Raw genomic sequence first — 22462 nt, 5'->3', positions numbered from 1 at the left:
CTTTTTAAAGAAAAATTGCTTTTAGTATTTGCTTTACGTAATATAGAAGGCGGAATGGCCTTCGGGCCACCTAAATTTTTATCCGTTTGTCATTCCGAAAACGAACTGAGAACTTTTCTATTTCAACACTTCAACTTAATTATTTGCACATTAATAAATTTATTTGACCATGACCATGCTTTATGTGGCAGAAGATCCAGCTGATCTGGTCAAGGTGTGCGTTAATTACACTGAAGCGTGGACCGAGTTAGTTTATTTAAACAATATTAAAATTTGAATAAGAAGAGAAAAAAGTAAATAAAAGGCAAAAACTTAAAAAAGAAAAATCCCTAATCCCTCCCTTAACCCATGTCTCTGATCTCCCCCCACCCTCCCCCTTCCCCAATTCTTTTCTTTCTTCCTCAGCACTTAGTTCCTGTTCCCACACCCCAACCCTTTCTCATCTTCTTCCTTTCTCTTTCCTCCCCTTTCTTCAAAAGCAAACCCAAAATAAAGCTAGAACCTTTCCCCAAAACTAACATCTAATCAAACGTGATGCATTTGCAAATGAGGAGAGATTTAAGTTGAAAAACGTTGGTTAAGGATATGCCTGTGATTTCTAATACCTTGGGCTGAAATTGTGTTAATTGCTGCTATAACCTGAAAGTATATATTTCAAATATGAGAAGTGAGATGATTGAACCTTAAATTGCCGGGTATTGGAAATTCGATTGGGGTTGTGCTTGAAAATCATTTGGAGTTGCTCTTTGAATTGAAATTACCACTGCTAGTTTCATTGAAATTAGCTGCTGGTTTAATCTTCCTAGCTTAGACTTAAAATTTTCAGCTACATTTATGCCATTTTTGTCAAGTTATGAACCTGCAAACTGGTGATTAGTTGGCATTGAATTGTTCAGTGTTGTGCGAACTAGATTTGAGTCTGTTGAACATGGGGAGTTGGCTTCAGTTTGTGGAGGCATTTTGAGTCTAATTCTTGAGCTAGGAGGACCAGTATTGAGCTGAATTGGTTCAGGCTGTCCTAGCGGAGATATGGTGAAGAGGAAGAGAAAGCAAAAAGGCCATAAACTAGAAATTTAGAGCCCATTTGGACATAAAATTGTTTTCCCTTTTATCCAAAAAAAAATTTCACTTTTTTCCAAAATCAGTTTTGTTAATAAAATTTCCAATTTTCACTTGAAGATACATTTTGAAAATTTTCGAAAATTTAAAAAACTCCAAAAAGCTGTTTTTCAAAATTTTCACTCAAATCACTCATAAAACTTCAAAAATAACCCAAAATTATATTCATGTCCAAACACAACTCTAAATTTCAAATACAATTTTTACTTGAAAATTGTTTTTCCCCTATTTTGGAATTTTATAATTCTTATGTCCAAACGCCCACTTAGTAAATTAGTTTGTAAAAAAAAAAAGAGACCCAAAAATTACACATGTCAGGCAATAAAAGCATGTTATCCATGCTACGACGATTGAAGAGCTCGCTCAATCGGAAGTGTCTATTAATGTACAAATTATTAAGTTTGGGTGTTCAAACGGGAAAGTTCTAAGTCCGTTTACCGGGATGACAATCAAGTACAAGTTTAGATGGCCGGAAGGCTATTCTGCCAATATAGAAATCAATATGTTATTTTTGTGATATATAATACTCCCTCATTTGTAGTTTATGTCAAACTATCTTTTTATAGAATGATATATTTTTATATATGAAAATAATTTTACTTTAAATTTCTCATTTTACCTTTAGTAAAAAACTTTTGTAACCACAAATACATTATGGCATCTTTAAGACCACAAGTTTAAGAATTTTTATAGTCATATAAATGTTATGATATATTTAAAACTACCGGCTTTAAAAGTACTTCTCTTTCTTTCTTAATTTTGGAACTTAATTTAGAAGCTTCTCTTGACGTATTAATCACTCATTTTCTTTAAACGAGTACACCTGTTGACTTCGTTCAAAGATACCACTAAAACTATCCTAACCGTGCTCCTCCTTTTAATCCAAGAAACATAACGGAGATGGAAAACAAAGGCTGGGTTTAATTCGTTGGATTGTTTGTTAGTTATCGCATATTTGATACGATGAAAGTCATTTTTCGCAATTCACATTAAAGACCCTTTTCAAAGGTTGAGTACCTTGGCTTGGGTAGGTGGTGTTGGGTTCTGTGTCCTTGGGAGGTCGGTCATAGAAACGGCGTCAGCGGCGCGAGGAGTTAACGACCGCCTCGAATATCAACGCAGGGAGCCGCGAGGAGAGGACTTCCAGGGCTCGATCTACGGCTGCAACACCGGTTTAGCTTACGATGTGTTTGGAAGCTGATCACGTCCAACTATGCCTTGTAAAAAGGATTAAGCGGTCGCTGCAAATATAACCCGGTTCAAGTACGGAGTCGAATTCCACATGGAACTAACCTATTTACTAAAACTTTAAATAATGCTAATGATAAGCTCAGACAACTTTCGGATGCAAGAGTTTTATGAATAATCAGTGGAATTTATTTAGCTAAGGAAAAATGACAATAAAATTAGCAATAATCAAGACTAAAATTGAATTCAAGGGTAAATGGATCTAGGGCTATTGATTTCCTCAATTGTCGGATTAATTCTTAACTCTTTAGCTATAATCTCGCCGTAATACTCTATGAGGATTATGAGTTCCGGGCTACCGTAATTACCTTTCGATCAATTACGATAATTTACTAGAAGCATTCTCTCGAACTACTCTAGTTAACAGTTTATGCAACTCAGAATTATCCCACCAAAGCTTCGTTATTTCTAACCCCACTTTTAAATTCAAGTAATTAATCTCTTAACTTCCCCAAAAGTGGTATTGTTCAACAACAATCTAACCAAGTGTTCTTTCTCAAGCAACACAAGGTGAATAGCCTCGATTAATCGAGGGCCCTTTCAATTAACCACAATACAATACGTAATTGAACAATCATAGAACAAACACGGCTCAATTATAACAAAATAGAGTCAAGACTTCATCCAACAATTGGTTCCATCAACCCTAGATAATAGGTTTAGCTACTCATACTAATGGAAAATAAATCACTAAAATAATTCATAATCAACAAATAAAAGTATGAAGAAGAAGATGAAAACTCTTAGGAATTTATCCGTCTTCTCTCCCTCGTTCTTGCCTCTAAAATCTTCTAAAAACAGCTATCCCCCACTTCTGGGTGAGTTTAGGTTTCATATAGATTTAGGTTCGACCGCGGATCCGGCCGCGGATTTGGACTGCCTCATTGCCTTGAGTTCGCGGACTAGTTCACGGCCCACTCTGTGGCCGTGCACCTGGAGGGGTCGTTTCGCTTGCTTTTCTCGCTCCTTTACGACCGGGCTAACCTTTGATTGCCCTTTCACATTTTATGTTGACTCCAAAACACTCGTTAGCTCCCTCCTAGCTTCGAGTAGCTCCTACAAAGCATCAAATTCTTAATTAGAGTATGTTGTTATCTTTTAGCATTCAAATATCAATAAAGTGCGACTAAATTAGAGTGTAAATAGTGTCTAATTTACATGAATATAGCCTACTATCAACACCCCACACTTAAACCATTGCTCGTCCCCGAGCAATCAAACCACACTCTAAGAGGCCTAACTTTACTGAGCGACTTCCCTACTCGTCACACCAAGAATATTTCACATAAATTGAGTACATTAGTACAACATTTACACCTCAAGAGTTGACTCCCTCTAGCCACGCAATGTTCCTAGCCGGCTTACTTACTCTATATCAAAGGTCCAGACTTACCTCTCCTTCATGAATCAAGTGCCTGCTCACAACAAAAGAGACTCATTTCACAATCAGTAAAATTCACACGCACTGAGGAACTTTAAAAGGAACAGAATTCACTCACCCTAAAAAATGACATTCTTGTGCCACAGAAAACGCACTATAGGCTTGCCCGTAGTGTACGACTCTACTAATTGAGCTCACTCAGTCTAGGATCAAGTAGGACTTTATTTGGATGTAATGTAGGTTGTAGGTTGGGTAGGATATATTTGGATATATAATAGTAACTACATCTCCCTAAGCACTTTAATGCATTTATTTTACAATCAAGTCCACACCTAAGTTAAACCAATATTTTTATTTTTAACTCCACATATACCACCCCACACTTATTCTTTGAGCACATTCACCTTAAAATCCACCAAATATTTATTACCAATCAACATGATACACTATTAACAATGTTCTTCTCTCTCTCTTATTTTGTTTTCACAAGTGGCCTTTTCCAACAAGATATACCTTTCTCCTTATTTCCTAGTTTTACTCAAAAGCTCTATCAACTACCCCACACTTTATCCTTTATAAATTCATAGTATTTCCAGTGCTTACAAGAGGTAAATGATTCAAAAAGATGGTCAATTCAAACAAGGGATAGGGCTTGTAATATGGTTGCCAAGAAAACAGGATTACAGGCTCAACGGGGTTAACTATGGTACATTGCAAATAGGTGGGTGGAGTATGTATATATATGGTTCAACAAAGAAATGCCTATATTACTTCCCAGACTAAACAATACTACCATTTCACTTTGCAGACACACAGAAAAAGTTCTAGGCATTAAATGTCGTGCACAGAATATAACAAGCCTCCCACACATATGGAACATGACTTATTCCAGATTAGATCATCAAACACTCAGATCAGGGTACTTTAGCCAAATTAAGAGCATACATTTTAAGGCCTCCTTACAAGAGTCAACAAATGAGCTTAAGCGTCACACTAAAGTAACCGCTATATTCAAGGCATTACGAACTCAAACAAGGATTCCTATTTTAATTCTGCCCATAGCCCATAAGTTCCTAACTAAAAAATAAAAAGCCAACTACACCCGGTTCAAATAAAGTCCTTGGAAAAGAACTGTGGTTTGAAGAAAAGCAAAGGGGAAATTGATACACTACTACAAAAGAAAATCTTTTTTTTTCTTTCGACTTTAGTCCCTCAAGAAACCCGTCGAATGATATCCATCGTTGGGCCAAGTCGAAATTGATTTATACAAATAAAATACGAAACTATCTACATACAACAAAGTATCCCCCACCCCACACTTAAAAAGATGGCATGTCCCCATGTCATACAAAGTAAAGTAATGTGAGGTAAAGGAACTTCCCTAGTGGATCAGTCTTGATCGGAGACAGTGCCAGGGTCGATATGACATGCTCTCCCCAGCGCACGCAGCCAACCCATGATTTTCTTTTCTGACTTCGCATTTTGGGTTGCCAAATCATCAACTCTGGTCCCCAATTCCAAGACAGAAGTGCGCAGTCCTGCCATGTCTTGTTCTAGGGCTGTCATTCGCGTACTCCGTCTGCCCTCGGGTGGTCCTTCAGTTACTGCAGCTTGTTCCTGTGGGGGTGAGGCAGGTTCAACCTCTTCCTGCCCTTCGTCGCCCTCTTCCGACGTATTAGAATCGTCACTATGAGTTGCCCCTGGTGCCACTGGGTCTTTCCCGATGGTCACTTTGTCTGCCCGAAACTTTGCTTCTTTCTTTACCATGCCATCCGCATTTGGGTTCTCAGGCACTCTTGCTGCCCGACACAATCTAGTGATCAGAGAGGGGAAAAAAAACCCATACCTCTTCTGTGTTGAACGGACAAATATCTCAGACTGAAGAACCTTGGCCACATCGAAGTCGTGGCCATTCACGAAGCACCATATCAAGGCAGCTCTCGGACTATTTACCTCTGTGGTGTTATGGGACGGCGGTAAGTGACTGTTGATGATGTACAGCCAGTATTTTTCTTCAAAAGTGAGTGAGGAAGAGTGTAGCCTCGATCCCGGCACAACCCACACTACCTCTTTGTCTGGTGCATAGATAGTTCTGAAAAATATGTTCCATGTGATGGGTTCTCTCCTGTAAGTATCATAGAAATCCTCCTCCCCGTTGAATTCATGCAATCGATACACTCTCCTGATGGCTTCTAAGGAGGAATCCACCCTCGTGTGTCGCACAGTGCATATTCTATCCTCATGTTCGGGGCAGTTGGCATAGAACTCCCGAACAAGCATCAAGTTATCCTCCTCCAGCTCTTCGAAAAAACTATCCAATCTGCGCCTGATAAACTCCTGATACATATTAGGGCATTCATCCTGGAGGGACGCCCTGTCAATACCCCTTTCAGGAACAGTTTTTTTAGTGGCCTTCAAACTGAAATGGTCTTAGACAGCTCTGGAGACAAACCTGGTACGATCAAACTGAGCTGCATTGGTCGGTGCCCGACCCCAAGATGAGCCTCTATGACCACTTGATGAGGCCCCGGTAGCGCGTATCTTCCTTGAAGGTTGCATGTTACCTACAGAATAAATACGACTATCAATGGAGAGAGGAATATGTGTCCCAATAGCGGTTACTCAAACTTCGCTCGCATAACTGGTCACAATTTATCTTCAACACTCATTAAGGCAAATCAACAAACAGGTAGTGTGCATATGTACCCCCAAGTCACCCAAAGACCCAATCAGACTATTATTCCTCACAAACCCAACAATGGCTTTCTCCAAGTCAATCAATTCAAATAGCCTCCATATACCACATATAAACCACAACCCAAATCCCAGACAAAAGTACCTATGATTTTACTACCCTATACAGAAAAGGAAAAAAAAAAAAGAAAAAGAAAAAAATACTAAAAAAGAGGAATAAAATCATGTACTTACTTGGAGATCTTGAGAAGAACGGAGGTTGGAGATCGGTTGAGTGGAGAAGAGAAGGAAGGAGAAGAGTCTTGTGTTAAAAGGAAAATATGAGGGAATGGAGGGGTTTGAGTTCTTGAAGTTAGGGAGGGAAGAAGAAGAAGAGAAGTGGGGGGAAGTGAGGGGTTTGGGTTCTTGAAGTTAGGAAGGGAAGAAGAGAAGTGGGGGAAGTGGGGGGAGAGTGAGGGGTTTGGGTTCTTGAAATTAGGAAGAGAAGAAGAGAAGTGGGGGAAGTGAGGGTTTGGGTTAAGGAAAAGATGGGGGTTGGGGATTAAAAATAAAAAAAACTTACCTGGACACGCCGCGCATCCGCGCCCCAATCCGCGGTCCAGTCCGCGGCTGTGGATTGTGGGCAGAGGGGGTCCCAAAATCCGTGCCCCAATCCGTGGTCCGATCCGCGGCCTCGGACGGGGGGCAGAACACAGGCCAAAATCCGCGTCCATATCCGCTGTCCAATCCGCAGCCGCGGATCTCCGTTTCCAGCTAATATTTGTGTTTGCCGCATTTTTTTTACCTATTCTTGGGTTAATTTCGACCCTAGAATCCTTCCGATGCACATGATCTTTGGCCTGCACACTAGTAGGTCGGTCAAAGTTGTTCAAAATCAATTACAACAACCAATGCAAGAAAAATAATGGGTTGCCTCCTAAAAAGCGCCTAAGTTAACGTCGCGGCACGATGATTTACAACAAACCATGGGTTGCCTCCCTGGAAGTGCCTGATTTAACATCGCGGCATGATGAAGGCTTTCATTATCACTCCTCGTTCGTTTACTAGGGCTCTTCCAAAGTTATCACCACTTTATCCCCTTTCTCTTCGACCATTCCAAGGTAATGTTTCAACCTTTGCCCATTTACCGTGAACTTGTTTGTCCCATCTTCGGATTCAATCTCCACAGCTCCACTTGAGAACACTTGTACCACTCTGAAGGGTCCTGACCATCGGGACTTCAACTTACCCGGAAAGAACCTCAATCTCAAGTTGTATAACAACACTAGATCTTCGGGCTTGAAGTTCCGATCTAAGATGTGCTTATCATGGATCATTTTCATCTTTTCTTTGTATAATCTAGCATTTTCAAATGCATGGAACCTGAATTCCTCGAGCTCATGTAACTCAGTGACTCTACTGGTGCCTGCGGTCTCTATATCCAGATTCAGCTATCACAGTGCCCAAAGTGCTTTATGTTCGAGCTCTACCGGAAGGTGGCATGCCTTTCCAAATACCAACTTGTACGGTGACATACCATTTCGAGTTTTGAATGTTGTGTGGTATGCCCATAATGCATCATCCAGCTTCTTTCCCCAATCGATCCTTGTTGCATTCACTGTCTTTGTCGTGACACTTTTAATTTCTCTATTGGACACTTCAACTTGCCCGCTCGTCTGTGGGTGGTACAGTGTGGCTACTTTGTGGCAAACTCCATACTTTTCCAACAGACGTGCGAACGCTTTATTGCAAAAATGGGTTCCACCATCACTGATTATAGCTCTAGGGGTGCCAAAACATGTGAAGATGTTTTTCTTTAGGAAACTTGTGACCCCTTTTGCATCATTGGTTGGGAGAGCCACCGCTTCGACCCACTTAGAGACATAGTCAACCGCTACCAATATATATTTGTTACCATACGAGCTGACGAACGACCCCATAAAGTCGATCCCCCATATGTCAAAAACGTCCACCTCTTGAATTGTGATCATCGGCATCTCGTGATGGCGAGAAATGTTGCCTATCCTTTGGCATTCATCGCAACTTTTGACCCAAGTATGGGCATCCTTGAACAGAGTAGGCCAATACAATCCCGATTCCAACACTTTTGCTGCTTCCGGATTCCTCCAAAGTGTCCACCATATGGTGAAGCATGGCAAGCCTGCAAAACAGAAGATTGATCTTTCTCGGGGATACACCTACAGATCATATTATCTACACATATTTTAAACAATAGAGGTTCGTCCCAATATAAGGCTCGACAGTCGCAGAAGAACTTTTTCTTTTGAATTGAGGAGAGTTCATAAGGTACAATACTGCTTGCTAAATAGTTAGCAATATCAGCATACCATGGCGTCTCCTCCATTGTCACATCAAGTAACTGTTCATCCGGGAATGTCTCTTTTATGTCTTCAACCTTCATTCTCTTTTTAGCTCCTTTCAATCTTGAGAGGTGGTCTGCCACTTGATTGTCCATCCCCTTTCTGTCACGAATTTCCAGATCGAATTCTTGTAGCAAAAGAACTCAGCGGGTCAAGCATGGCTTTGACTCCTTCTTTGCTATCAAGTACCTAATTGCTGCATGGTCAGTATAAACAATAACTTTTGAACCAATTAAGTACGACCTAAATTTGTAGAAGGCAAACACTATAGCCAACATTTCCTTTTCCGTTACAGTGTAATTGAGTTGTGCACCGCTGAGCGTCCTGCTTGCTTAGTAAATCGGGTGCATCATCTTGTCTTTTCACTGTCCCAAGACTGCTCCTATAGCATAATCACTGGCATCGCACATGAGCTCGAATGCTTGCTCCCAGTTGGGTGCAACAATGATGGGTGTAGTTATCAGTCTCTTCTTCAGCTCCTCAAATACCAACCTGCAATCATTCGAAAACACAAAGGGCTGATCCTTTTCAAGAAGTTTACATAAAGGGTTAGCAATCTTGGAAAAATCTTTTATGAATCGCCTGTAGAACCTGGCGTACCCAAGGAAACTTCTCACTTCCTTGACCGAAGTGGGCGGTGGAAATTTCTCAATCACATCAACTTTAGCATGGTCGACCTCAATTCCCTTACTGGACAGTCGATGCCCCAAAACTATTCCTTCTTGTACCATAAAATGATACTTTTCCCAATTCAGCACCAAATTTATCTCCACACATCTTTTGAGCACTCTTCTTAAAATGTGAGGACAATCTTCGAATGAATCCCCCACCACGGAGAAATCATCCATAAACACCTCCATGATTCCAATAGCTCCGTAAGGGTATTTTGGACGTAGGAGCATGTTCGAAAAATTATTTGGAGGTCCATAGTAGAATTAGGCTTGAAATGACGAAAGTTGAATTTTTGAAACGTTTGACCGAGGGGTTGACTTTTTGATATCGGGGCCGGAATTTAATTCCAGAAACTGGAATAGGGCCGTTATGTCATTTATGACTTGTGTGCAAAATTTGAAGTCAATCGGACTTGATTCGATAGGTTTCGGCATCGAATGTAGAAGTTGGAGATTTCATAATAGACTAAAGTTTCAAGTGAGTTCGTACAAGACCCACTTGGAACGAGCATATATATATATATATATATGTGTGTGTGTGTGTGTGTGTGTGTGTATGTGGAGTTATGTGATTATCTACTTATCAAATGAAATATCTTCGAGTCTAGTTTCTAACGCTTCAAACCGTTCGTCATTTGGACATTCCTACAAGAAGTTATGACCAAATTACCAAAGTCTAGAAAAATGCGATTATGTGACCAATTCTGCGATCGCAGAACTATTATGCGATCGCAAAAGTAGTTATGCGACCGCAAAATGGTCACAAACCTGTCAAGTGAAGCCCATTTCTGGGTATCGATTTTGCAGTGCATTTTGCGACCCGCATACCCATTCTACGGTCCATTATACGACCGCAGACCTGCTTTCGGAGGGTTAATTTTTCTATTTTTATAACCCGACCCCATTTTGATAATAGGCTTTGGGACTCATTTTGGAGCAAAAATCTGACATTTTTAGAGAGAAGGGAGAGTGTTCTAGAGAGAGGAAGAATCTCAAGTGCTTTGTTCATCAAGATCTTGTTCAAGCTTTGAAATCCAACAAGGAAATATCACAAGATCTTCACCCAAGAGGTAAGGTTCTAACCCCTAGTCTACAATTTCGAGTTTGGCTAAAGATGGGTGATTAATAGTATGATTCTTGGGTGTAATAGTATTATTTATACATACCAATAAGGTTTGTGGAAAGATTGTTGAGTTCAGATGGGTAAAGATTGAGTTGAAAACGGTAGAAATCTTCAAAGACTTTAACTTAAGATTTGAGAGTTGAGTTGATGTCGGAATTTGGTAAAATGTATATGGTTGGACTCGTGGTTGGATGGGCGTTCATATTTTGTAACTTTTGTCGGGTTCGAGACGTGGGCTCCACGGGCGATTTTTGAGTTAATTTTGGATTTTTATTAGAAAATTAGTATTTCCGTGTGAAGTTATTACAATAATTGGTATTGATTGAATCGAATTAATTGTGGCTAGATACGAGGTTTTTAGAGACCAATTCTCGTGGCAAGGGCATAGCGGAATAAAGAATTACACGGTTTGAGGTAAGTAACACTTCTAAACTTGGTTCTGAGGGTATGAATCCCCGAATTTGGTATGATATGAGTTGTTGAAGGTGAAACACATTCTAGGTGACGAACATGTAGACGTGCACCATAGAAATTGTGTCTTGAATAAATCCTGTTAAGTTGTAAAATTAAAGAATCATATGATTATCTGAACATGTGGCACGTGTTAGAGGAGTTAAGCTGAGGCTAGTAATAAAGATCATGTTTAGGCTATGTGCCGATATTTTAGGACCCATGGGGTCGTGATGCTGTTGAATTAATTGTTCAAAAATATACATTTCATACTCAGTAATAATTGTCCATTGTGAGGATATTTATGGGATTGAGCTGCGCAACACAACATGCCATAAGGGCTTTATACATTATTATTAAATGGATCGGGTTTCCCCGCCTGCAGCAGGCTAGAATGGCTTTATACATTATTATTAAATGGATCAGGGTTGCCCGCCTGCAGCAGGCCAGAATGGCTTTATACATTATTATTGTTCTGGATCGGGGCTGCCCGCCTGCAGCAGGCCTTATTGGCTTTACTATTTTATGGATCGGGGCTGCCCGCCTGCAGCAGGCCTTAAAGGCTTTTTATTATACGGATCGGGACTGCCCGCCTACAGTACGTCATATTGGCTTTGTATTACGCTTGGGCTGAAGGAGCCCCTCCGGAGTCTGTACACACCCCTAGTTAGCGTAGATGATCATCGATATTCGGGATGGACTTCCCAGGGCATGGACTTACCTTACTTACTGCTTATATATATATATATTTGGGATGAATTTTCCCAGGGCATGGACTTGCCTTACGTATTTGTATTGTAATGAGTTATATGGACATGGATTTTGTCAGTATTATTTATATTTAGGGATAAATTATCCCAAGGCTAGATTGGCCTTATACGGTACTGGGTGACTGATTGTCAGTCGATGTGCATATATATACGGGTTGGAACACCCCTGGGCTGGTTTGGCCATAAACAGTACCAAGTGACCGGATAATTTGTGACCAGTATTTACTTGAGGTCTTTCTACTGTACTTAGTGAAATATTGTATTCATATTAGATGCTCATATACTCAGTGACAACCGGTTTTGGGAGTGATATATTTGAAATTTTGAGATTTCTTCCGCTGAATTAATTATTTCGTTTTCAAATTTAAAAGAAATGGTGGTTTATTGGGATTTTTGGCTTGCCTAGTATTGAGATAGGCGTCATCACGACAGGTGAGACTTTGGGTCATGACAAATATATTCATATATATCAATTAATACTAATTAAACAAAGAATACAATTTACAGAAGTAATTCATGCTTTGAGTCCTAAACTACCTAGACTTTAGCATTTATAGTAGCGACGCACGGACTCTCGTCACCTCGTGTGTACGTAGCTCCTGCAATTACCAACAATTCCTATGGGGTAATTTCCCCCTCACAAGATTAGACAAGAGACTTACCTCGTCTCAAAGTCCACTTTTCGATTACCACGTCGCGTTGAATTCTCGATTCGACGCCGAAAATCCAAAACTATCCAAATATTATACAAAATAATTAATATATGCTAAATGATTCAAAAATTATCTATTAAATAAATTACCTTATCCAAAATGGTAAAATTTTTAAAATTCACCCCGGGCCCACGTGCTCAGATTCTGAAAATATTTGGATGAAAATGTTACCTATAATCTCAAGAACTTAAATATATAATTTCTACCCAATTTCATAACTATTTTCATGGTTAAAATCTCATTTTTATAAAAATCTAGGTCTTTCACCTAAACCCTTGATTTTTAAGATTTACTAGTTATAATCTTCCTATAATCTATATATTTAACTCAAGGTGTGTAGAATTAACTTACCTTCAAATTGCTAGTTGAAACCCACCTCTCAAAAGCTCTGAAATCGCCCAAATGTGGAGAGAAAACGGGCAAAAATGGTGGATTCCCGTTCTTTTAAGCTTTCTGCCAAATAGGCCTTTTGCACCTGCGGAGGTTGGAACGCACATGCGGATCCACACCTGCAAAAAATCCTCGCTGGTGCGAGTTCCACTCGCCTGGCCAATTCTCGCATCTGCACGTCTAGCCTCGCACCTGCGCGTTCGCAGGTGCGCCCAATATTCCGCACCTGCGATGGCAGGTCTCCCATTCCTTTTCCGTTTCTGCATAGAAATCTCGCATCTGCGAGTGCCGCACCTGTGAGCTTCTGTCGCATCTACGAATGTCACACCTGCGACTGGCCAAGCGCAGGTGCGATTCTGACAGTAGCTGGGAGCTTCGGTTTTGGCTCCCAACTTCCAACTTGGTCCGAGCCTCGTCCGATTGACACTCGGGGCCCCCGGGACCCTGCCCGAACACATACCAACAAGTTTGAAATCATAAAACGAACTCGCTCGAACTCTCAGAACGCATAAAAAAACATCAAATCTAAGAATCATACCCTAAACCAAATTGATTCAAACTTAAGAATTTCAAGTTCTTTAATTTACTTCCAATGCGCCGAAATATACTTAAACTACTCGGAATGACACGAAATTTTGCGTGCAAGTCTTAAATCAATATACGGAACTATTCCCAAACTCGAAATTCCAAACGGACTTCAATTGCTCAAAAACTACCCCAAACCAAATTTAAAGAATTTTAAACCTTCAAATAGTTAATTTTTACTATTAAGCGTCAAAACGCTCCCGGTTATCCAAAACCCGATTCGGACATACGTCCAAGTCAAAAATCATCACAAAAACCTATTAGAACCGTCAAATCCCGATTCCGGGGGCCATTTTTTCACAATATTGATCGAAGTCAAACTTATCCATTTAAAGCTAACTTAAGGAACCAGTTTTCCGATTTTAACCCACACACTTCCAAATCCCGAACCAACCATCCCCGTGAGTTATAAATTAATAAAAGCATGTTCGGGGAGTTTTATTTTAGGGAACGGTTTTCTAAAAGTTAAAATGACCGGTTGGGTCATTACACCATGAAATCAACGAGAAATTTGAGTAGTGGATCGAAGATAAAACCCTGATTATCTAAGTCGGTGAGAGAGAAGACATGAGAGACAACCGAGTAAATAAAATGTGATCTATTAATTTAGAATAGAGTCAAGTGACTCTATTTATATGTACAAGTGATTGTGTCTAAAAATGAAAATAACCGGACAAGGGTCAGATCCCTGAAGTACAAAATGAAAGATGGCCCAATAAGGAATAGGCCCAACTCTTCAGAAGCTCATCCGGGATCTGGGCTTAGCATTAAGGGTATATCACCCCCCCCCAAGCTCGAGGGTGAGTGAACACCGAGCTTGCATAAAAGTCTGTAATGAGGAACACCTGTTAAGGCCTTCGTAAGCATATCAGCTAGTTGGGCAAAAGTGTGCACATGCTGAAGAGAAATCACACCAGAAGAAAGAACATCCCTAACATAATGACAATCCACTTCAATGTGTTTGGTGCGCTCATGAAAAACTGGATTGATGGCAATATGCACAGCAACCTAACTATCACAAAAAACAGAAACAAAAGAAGTAATAGACAAACCCATATAAGCAAGAAGCTAAGAAACCTCAGCAACCACCTATCTCAATGCTCTATATTCAGCTTCAGCGGAGCTTAAGGAAACAATAGGCTTCTTCTTTGATTTCCAAGAAACAGGAGAATCACCAAGAAAAACAAAATATCCAGTAACAGATCTCCTTGAGATAGGGCCGACAGGTTAATCTGAATCGGAATAAGCCTTTAGAGTGAAATCAGAAGAGCTGTTGAGTAAGAGATACTTTGATTAGGATCATTGACAAGATATCTGAGAACATGTAGTACAACCAACATATGAGGAACTTTAGGAGACACCAGGAACTGACTCAAATGTTGAACAGAGAAGGAGATGTCGGGCCTGGTGTGCTGCAAGAAGTTCAGCTTGCCAATCAACCTTCTGCAGGTAGAAGGATCAGAAATAAGATCACCAGAGTCAATATGAAGCTTGTTCTGGGGATCAAGAGAAGTGGTGATAGGCTTAGCATCCAGACAATGAAATTCAGATAGAAGGTCAGTTGTATACGTGTGTTGATGGACTACATAACCACCTTCTACTAGAGAAACCTCAAAACCAAGGAAATAGTGGACATAACCAAGATCTTTGATTCTGAACTGCTGATCTAAAAAGGCTTTGAGGTCTGCTACCTCTTGACCATTATCTCCAGCTAAAGGGATATCATCCACATATACCACCAAAATGACAATGGAGGAGACATTCATTTTGGTGAACAAAGAAGAATCATTTTTTGCTAGGGGAGTAACCTCCGGAAAGGAGAGACTGTGAGAGCTTTGCAAACCATTGTCTGGAAGCCTGTTTTAGACCATAGAGGGATTTATTCAACTTGCTGGCCAAATGAGCATCAGAAGAAGAAGGACCAATAGTCAAGCCCAAAGGGATTTTCATGTACACCTCTTCATGGAGATCTCCATGTAGAAAAATATTGTTGACATCCAACTTGTGGACAACCCAACCATACTTGACTACCAAGGTGAGAAGGCACTTGACAATTGTGATCTTGACAACTGGACTGGACGTTTCAAAATAGTCTATGCTCTCTTTCTGAGAATCACCCCTAATCACTAACCCTGTCTTGTATCTCTCAATTGAACCATCAGACCTTTGTTTGATTTTATATACACATTTGCATGGTATGGCCTTCTTTCCTGGAGGCAAAGGGACAATGTCCCAAGTCTGATTTGCCTCCAAGGCTTGAAATTCTTTAAGCATAGCATCCTGCTAGGCAGGATAAGGTGCTACTTGATGATAAAACTGAGGTTCATGCATGTGAATCTCAGTAGAGGTAACCTTGGAATTCACAGGATATGTAGAAATAGCTGAGTAACAGACATAGTCTTGAAGGTAGGCAGGTGTGTTAGATTCTTTAATAGACTTTCTATGGGGTACAAGGGAAGGAACAATAGAAAGGGTAATAAAAGGAGGAGAAGATGAGACACGAGGAACATGAGGAGAAGGAGCCACAAGTAAGGTAGAGTGAGGAACCTGAATAGGGGAAGGTGCAGAAGTTGTACGGGTAGGTAAGATGTTTGTAAAAGAATCAGGAAAAGTAGGAAAGGTAGAAGAGGGGAGAGGAAGAATGGTAAGCGAAGATATATTCATGAAAAATTACATCCCTAGAGAAAAGGATGAAATGAGATGTAAGATTCAGCAACTTATACCCTTCCTTTCCTAAAGGATAACCCAAAAATATACATGGAGATACTCTAGGTTGGAATTTATCGCTACCCACCTTTGGCAAAGTAGCAAAGCAAAAGCAGCCAAAAGTTCTTAGATGAGAATATGTAGGAGGATGGCCATGAAGTTTCTCCAGATGTGACAAATTGTGTAAAACACTAGAGGGAAACCTGTTGATTAAGTAGGTGGCAGTAAGCACACAATCACCCCTATATTTGACAGGTAGTTTAGATTGAAATAAAAGTACTTTTGATGTTTCTAAAAGGTGATTGTGTTTCCTCTACAACCCCATTTTGTTAAGGAGTGTGGGGAATTGTGGTTTGATGAAGAATACCAGAATCAGCAAAATAAGAAGAAATTTGAGAACTGGAACCTAGCTCAAATGCATTGTCAGACCTAATTGTTTGGACTTTAGAGTTAAAATGATTCTGGACCATGAAACTAAAAGCTTTGATAATAGAAAATATATTACTTTTACAGGAAAGTAAGTGTGTCCATGTCACCCTTGAAAAGTCATCAACAATAGTCAAGAAATACCTAAAACCATTATATGTTCTTGTATGATAAGGACCCCATAGATCAATATGTATAAGTTGAAAAGAATGAGTAGACTTGATAGTACTATATCGGAATGGGAGTCTCTGTTGTCTAGCTAAGGGACAAACAGGACAAATAAATGATTGTTTTAAAGATAATTTGCCAGAAAGAACTGAAATAGATTTCATTATATTAAATGGCATATGCCCCAGTCTTTGATGCCAGAAAAGATCAGCTTTAATAATAGAAGAAACAAGATTACAAGTGATGGTACAAGCATTGTAATCACATTTAAGAAATGAAGAAGTAGCTGAAATGGTATTTATAGATGAAACAGACTGTGCCACAATAAGATCTGGATGAATGACATACAACCCATTAGCAGCTCTACCAATTTCCACGGGTCTCTTCAGAGAAGGGGCTTGTACACAACATGAAATATTGGTAAAGAGGGTTGTACAGTAAAATTGATCTACTAACTATGGCACAGAAATCAAATTGAATTGAAAAGAAGGAACTAAATGAACATTTGCTAAAATGAGATCATTACACAGTTTTAAAGAACCAGTGCAATTGATTATTACTTTGTAACCATTTGGAAGTGTTACTAAGTAAGAAAAAAGTAAGGGTTGAATATTATGTAGAAGTTCTTTATGTGGGGTCATATGATTGGTAGCTCCTGAATCTAGAATCCAAGTATTAACCTTTAATTGAGAAACACAACATAAAGTAATAGAATATACAGTAAACCTACAAAACACACCTGCAAATGCTCCCATAGCAGAAGAGCCAATGCTAGGATCCTGAGTTGCAGCAGATATTTGAGACTGTTGAAATAGACTCATGAGATGTTGATACTGTTGAAATAGACTCATGATATGTTGATACTGCTCTTTACTGAACCCATGAACTGGATTTCCAGGTAAGACTTCATGAGTTGAAAGAGAATCAGTTCTAGGATCATCAAACTGAACACATGCTACAGTTTTCTGCCTTTTGATAAATTTGAAGTCAGGAGGAAACCTATGTTGCCTATAGTACTTTTCAATAGAATGATCAGGTTTTCTATAATATTTGCACACAACGTTTGTCTTTTTATTCTCAAAACTGATCTTCTGAGAATAAGTCTTATTTACTGAAGTGTTTTGGACAGGAGTGGACTTGGCATGAAATGAAGTTGATTCTGAATGAAATGGAGACCCTGAAGCTTGAATTTCCCTTTGACTGTCATCATGTAATAACATGGAATAGGCTTTGCCCAGGGAAGGAACATGAATCATCATAAGAATGTTACTTCTAACACTAGAGTATGTTTCATTCAACTCAGTAAGAAAATGAATGAGTTTTTATCCTTCACTGCACTGTGGTTTTGCTCCACAAGTGCAAGCTGGACCAAACGAAGCAGTCTTTAACTCATCCCATAGTTTTCTTAACCTAGTATAATAGCTAGAAATATCAGTAGAACCCCGAGAGACTCCAGTAATCTCTCTTTGGATTTGGTAGTACCTACTAGCATTAGACTGACCATATCTCTCTTCTATATCCTTCCAAAGATCTCTTGCAGTGTCACAATAAAGTACACTGTCAGCAATATCCCTAGACACTGAGTTACTCAACCATGCAAAGACCATATCATTGCATCTTAGACAATGGTCATATAAAGGAGAGTCAGGAGGTGGCTGAGTGATTCTCCCATTAACCATCTCAGCCTTGTTCTTAGCAGACAGATCAATAAGAATATTTTTTCTCCAAGATACATACCCAGTACTAGAGAAAGGGACAGACACCAGTGTAACTCTCGGATTATCTGATGCATGTAGATATAAAGGATGGGAAGGATCAAGTGAGGTACTAGGGGAAATTGAAGTAGACGTAGATGGGGAGGTAGAAGTCAAGTCTGGGGCCATGCATGCAAATCAGAGTTGGAAGTAGAGATTAAAATTGTTTGATACACACAACAACTTCTCAATAAGCTTTCTCAACATATACACCCAATGTTCATATCAAATACACAGAAGACCAAAACACAGATATGAAGATTTTTCAAATAAGGGCACAAAACTTGAACAATCTATCAATTAACTGTGAGGAATCGAAGAGATGTTATCGGAATTCCTTCATTGAACTCAAGGAAGGTGAAACCTGGTCCTGCAGAAGCAAAATTTGTAGAAAAACCCAAACATCATTTGAACCATCGAAATCGTCGGAGAAGATTGTGATTGACGAAACTAAAAAAAACCAATGAAGTAATGAAGAACGTTGCGAACAGCTCGGATCAACGCTCGGATACCTTGTTAACCCATGAAATCAACGAGAAATTTGAGGATTGGATCGAAGAGAAAACCCTAATTATCTAAGTCGGTGATAGAGAAGACATGATAGACAACCGGGTAAATAAAATGTGATCCATTAATTTAGAATAGAGTAAGTAACTTTATTTATATGGTGGCTAAAAATAAAAATAATCGGACAAGGGCCGGATCCCTGAAGTACAAAATGAAAGATGGCCCAATAAAGAATAGGCCCAACTCTCCAGAAGCTCATCTGGGATCTGGACTTAGCATTAAGGGTCTATCATGAAAAGGGAGAGAAGATATGTCATTGCTTTCTTATTCGCCAAATCCCAAAATTTGTTGTGACTAAGCAAAAAATATGTTTTAGCATTACTTTCCAAGTCTTAAGTAGCTTATTTTTTGGAGGAGAAGGGGATGAGAAATATTATTTCCCAATTCACAATAAGATTCGCAGTTCAATCATCCAGTTGATAATTAAACTTTAATTGACGACTAATAAACAAAATGTGAAAAGTAAAATACAAAAGAAAAAAACAAAAGGCCTCAAAAGTTGTAGAAATATTCATTTGCCTTCAAACAAAGAGAAATCTTATTTCAGCATTCAAGTTTTAAGTTTAACATCATCCGACGATTATATTCTAAAACATGGTAGATACCTAAAGGCTAAAGCCAGCAGACAGCCAAAAACAACAGGCTTGAACAGTCTTCTGCTCAAGCCTGTTGTTTTTGGCGGAGCTTTCTTTGATCCGACAATCTTTTTGCCAACCTGTACAAACCCAAGAAAAACAGGAACAATCAAGTTATCCGTGACGATGATTGTGTGATATATATACTCCATCCGTTTTAATTTATATGAACCTGTTTGATTGAGCACGAAGTTTAAGAAAAAATGAAGACTTTTAAAATTTGTGATACTAAATAAGTCAAAAAGGGTTCTGAGTATTTGTGTGGTTATAAAAGCTTCTCGTTAAGGGTAGAATGAGAAGTTTAAGCTAAATTGTTTCCAAATTTAGAAAGGGGTCATTCTTTTTGAAATAGACCAAAAAGGAAATAGGTTTACATAAACTGGAATAGAGGGAGTATATAATATTAAAAGCACAGAGGTACTTAGAGAAATGTCGTTCACCTTTTTACCGTTTAAAAATATATTATTTAAGTTATTTGCCTAAAATTTAGGGCTTCAAAATTAATTATTTTGTATATTAAACAATTCTTTATTTAAAATAGGTATGCATCCTAATTTATAGGACTTCAAAATCAATTATTGAAATTTTACCTTAAAGAATCATTAAAAGAAAGAAAAAACCACAAACATACTTTTACCACATTTGTTTTCCCATCCTTTTAATTACTAAGAGATAATGTGCCTATTATATTTATATTCTATAATATTTAATAAAATACCTAGATGTATAAATATCAGCCATATCACTCAGGGCAGACTCAAAAACATCAATGAGGGGAGTGCTATCTCCTGGCCCCAAAAACCAATTGACCAGTCCCCACGTCTTACCATCTTCAACATCAAACTTTAGAACCCCTTTTGCTGATCCAGTGCCCAGTGAAAGTATAACAAATGTAACATCATCTATAGCTTTGTTACTTGATGATGAAGTTCTCCACATCTCTTGTGTAGCTTCTCGTATTGCAAGCAAAGTCTTTGGTACAATTTTATTTGTCAAACTTTGTCAATCACTGATATTGTAAAATATTATAGAATGACTCTGCACAAAATTCTAACTTACAGGATTATTAGCCGCAACACCATCGTCGACAGTGTTATATATTTTGCTACCTTTGGATGACTTAACTTCAAAAGGATAAGGAGGAAGGTAATATGGTGCTGCAGATGTAGAGATACAAACATCTGCTAGTAGACAATCCTTTGAGTCGTCCACTTTCGCCTGTATAATGTCAAGTGGTAAAATAAATCATCCATCATTAATGAAGAAAATTAAGCAGTGATACCAAAAAGAAAATTAAAATGACCTGTAAAGATGAAAATATAATTGGCTGGAACTCATGAACATCAAAGGTAGGAATGACAACATTAGTTAGTGTTTGAACAGCTCCGTTATGTCATTTGTGACTTGTGTGCCAAATTTGAAGTCATTCTGGATTCATTTAATATGTTTTGGCACGAGATTTGCAAATTAAAAGTTTAAAATTCAAAGTTCAAATCGGGGTGTGAATTATAATTTCAGTGTGTTTGATATGATTTTAGACTCCGAGTCAGTCCGTATTATGTTACGGGACTTGTTGGTATATTCGAGCGGGGTCCCGAGTACTCCGAGAATGAAACGGATTGAAATCAGAACAAGAATTGGACTTAAGTAAAAATCTGAAATTTGGGTTCTGGTATAATCGCACCTGCGGAATTTTGACCGTAGGTGCGAGCTCGCAGAAGCGAGACTTCCATCGCAGATGCGGCCTTCGCAGGTGCGGCCCTTTTGCGCAGAAGCGGACGTCGCAGGTGCGACATTTTGTCCGCAGATGCGGAACCTCGCCTGGCAGCCCCTTTTCGCAGATGCGAGCTTGCACGTGCGAGCCCAGGCACCACAGATGCAAAAATGCTGGGCAGAATACATAAAATCGGGTCTTAGCCATTTTTACTCATTTTTGAGTTTTGAGTCTCGGATTTGGGCGATTTCAAGGGGGATTTTCACGACTTTGAACTGGGTAAGTGTTCTTTATCATAAAGTTATTATATTTCACAAATCCATGTCTATATTCATCATTTATTTCGGATTTAGATGGAAGAAATTAGAATTTTTGTAAAACTTTCCAAAAACGAAAAATTTAGATATGAAGGTCCATTTGATATCGGAATTGGACAAATTTGGTATGGTTGAACTCGTATCGGAACGAGTGTTCGGATTTCGTGAGTTTTTCCGGGATTTGAGACGTGAGTCCCACTGCTGAATATTTTAATAAATTTCGGATTTTTATCCGGAAAATTTGTAAATTCATATGGAATTAATTCCTATGATTAGTATTGAATATATTGAATTGTTTGTGAATAGATTTGAAGCTTTCAGAGGCAAATTTAAAAGGAAAAGTTGTGGTTAAATAATTGATTAGAATTTGCAAAGCGAGGTAAGTGTCGGGGTTAACCTTGACTTGAGGGAATAGAACCCTTAAATTATTTGTTATGTGAATTGCATGTAAACGACGTATAGGCGAGGTGACGAGTGTCTATACGTCGTCAAATTAATTGTTTGCCTGCTTACTTGAAAAATCATAAATTATTTTTAATCATAAATTAATTATTATAATAATTATTTCTCTCTTATTCTTTGCAAATATAAATTCTTAAATTCCTGCATTAATTGTTACATGCTATTTGAATTATGTGTCTTAATTGTTATTTGACATTTAGCATAATAAA

The 22462-nt window shown here is 38.9% G+C and overlaps 1 protein-coding gene and 1 long non-coding RNA gene across 2 annotated transcripts; both read right to left on the bottom strand.

The window, feature by feature from the left end:
• Nucleotides 1-18126: 18126 nt before the first annotated feature.
• On the bottom strand, nt 18127-18687 carry LOC104118745 (uncharacterized). The gene has a single exon (XM_009630082.1). It carries the CDS (start codon nt 18685-18687, stop codon nt 18127-18129), a length of 561 nt encoding a protein of 186 aa, XP_009628377.1.
• Nucleotides 18688-20615: 1928 nt separating this feature from the next.
• Nucleotides 20616-21103, bottom strand: LOC104118744 (uncharacterized). Its single transcript, XR_011413543.1, has 2 exons — nt 20820-21103; nt 20616-20732 (listed from the first exon to the last, which is right to left on the bottom strand). It is a non-coding gene; the product is annotated as an uncharacterized lncRNA (long non-coding RNA).
• Nucleotides 21104-22462: the final 1359 nt, after the last annotated feature.

This window comes from Nicotiana tomentosiformis, chromosome 2 (genome assembly GCF_000390325.3).
Source record: "Nicotiana tomentosiformis chromosome 2, ASM39032v3, whole genome shotgun sequence".
NCBI lineage: Eukaryota > Viridiplantae > Streptophyta > Magnoliopsida > Solanales > Solanaceae > Nicotiana > Nicotiana tomentosiformis.
Note: the sequence above shows the minus strand (reverse complement) of the source record. Positions and strands in the feature narration are given on the sequence as shown.

Bases quoted from the DNA above. Each gene is read 5' to 3' on its own strand.
- LOC104118745 (XM_009630082.1), bottom strand. From the start codon at position 18,687: ATGGCCCCAGACTTGACTTCTACCTCCCCATCTACGTCTACTTCAATT.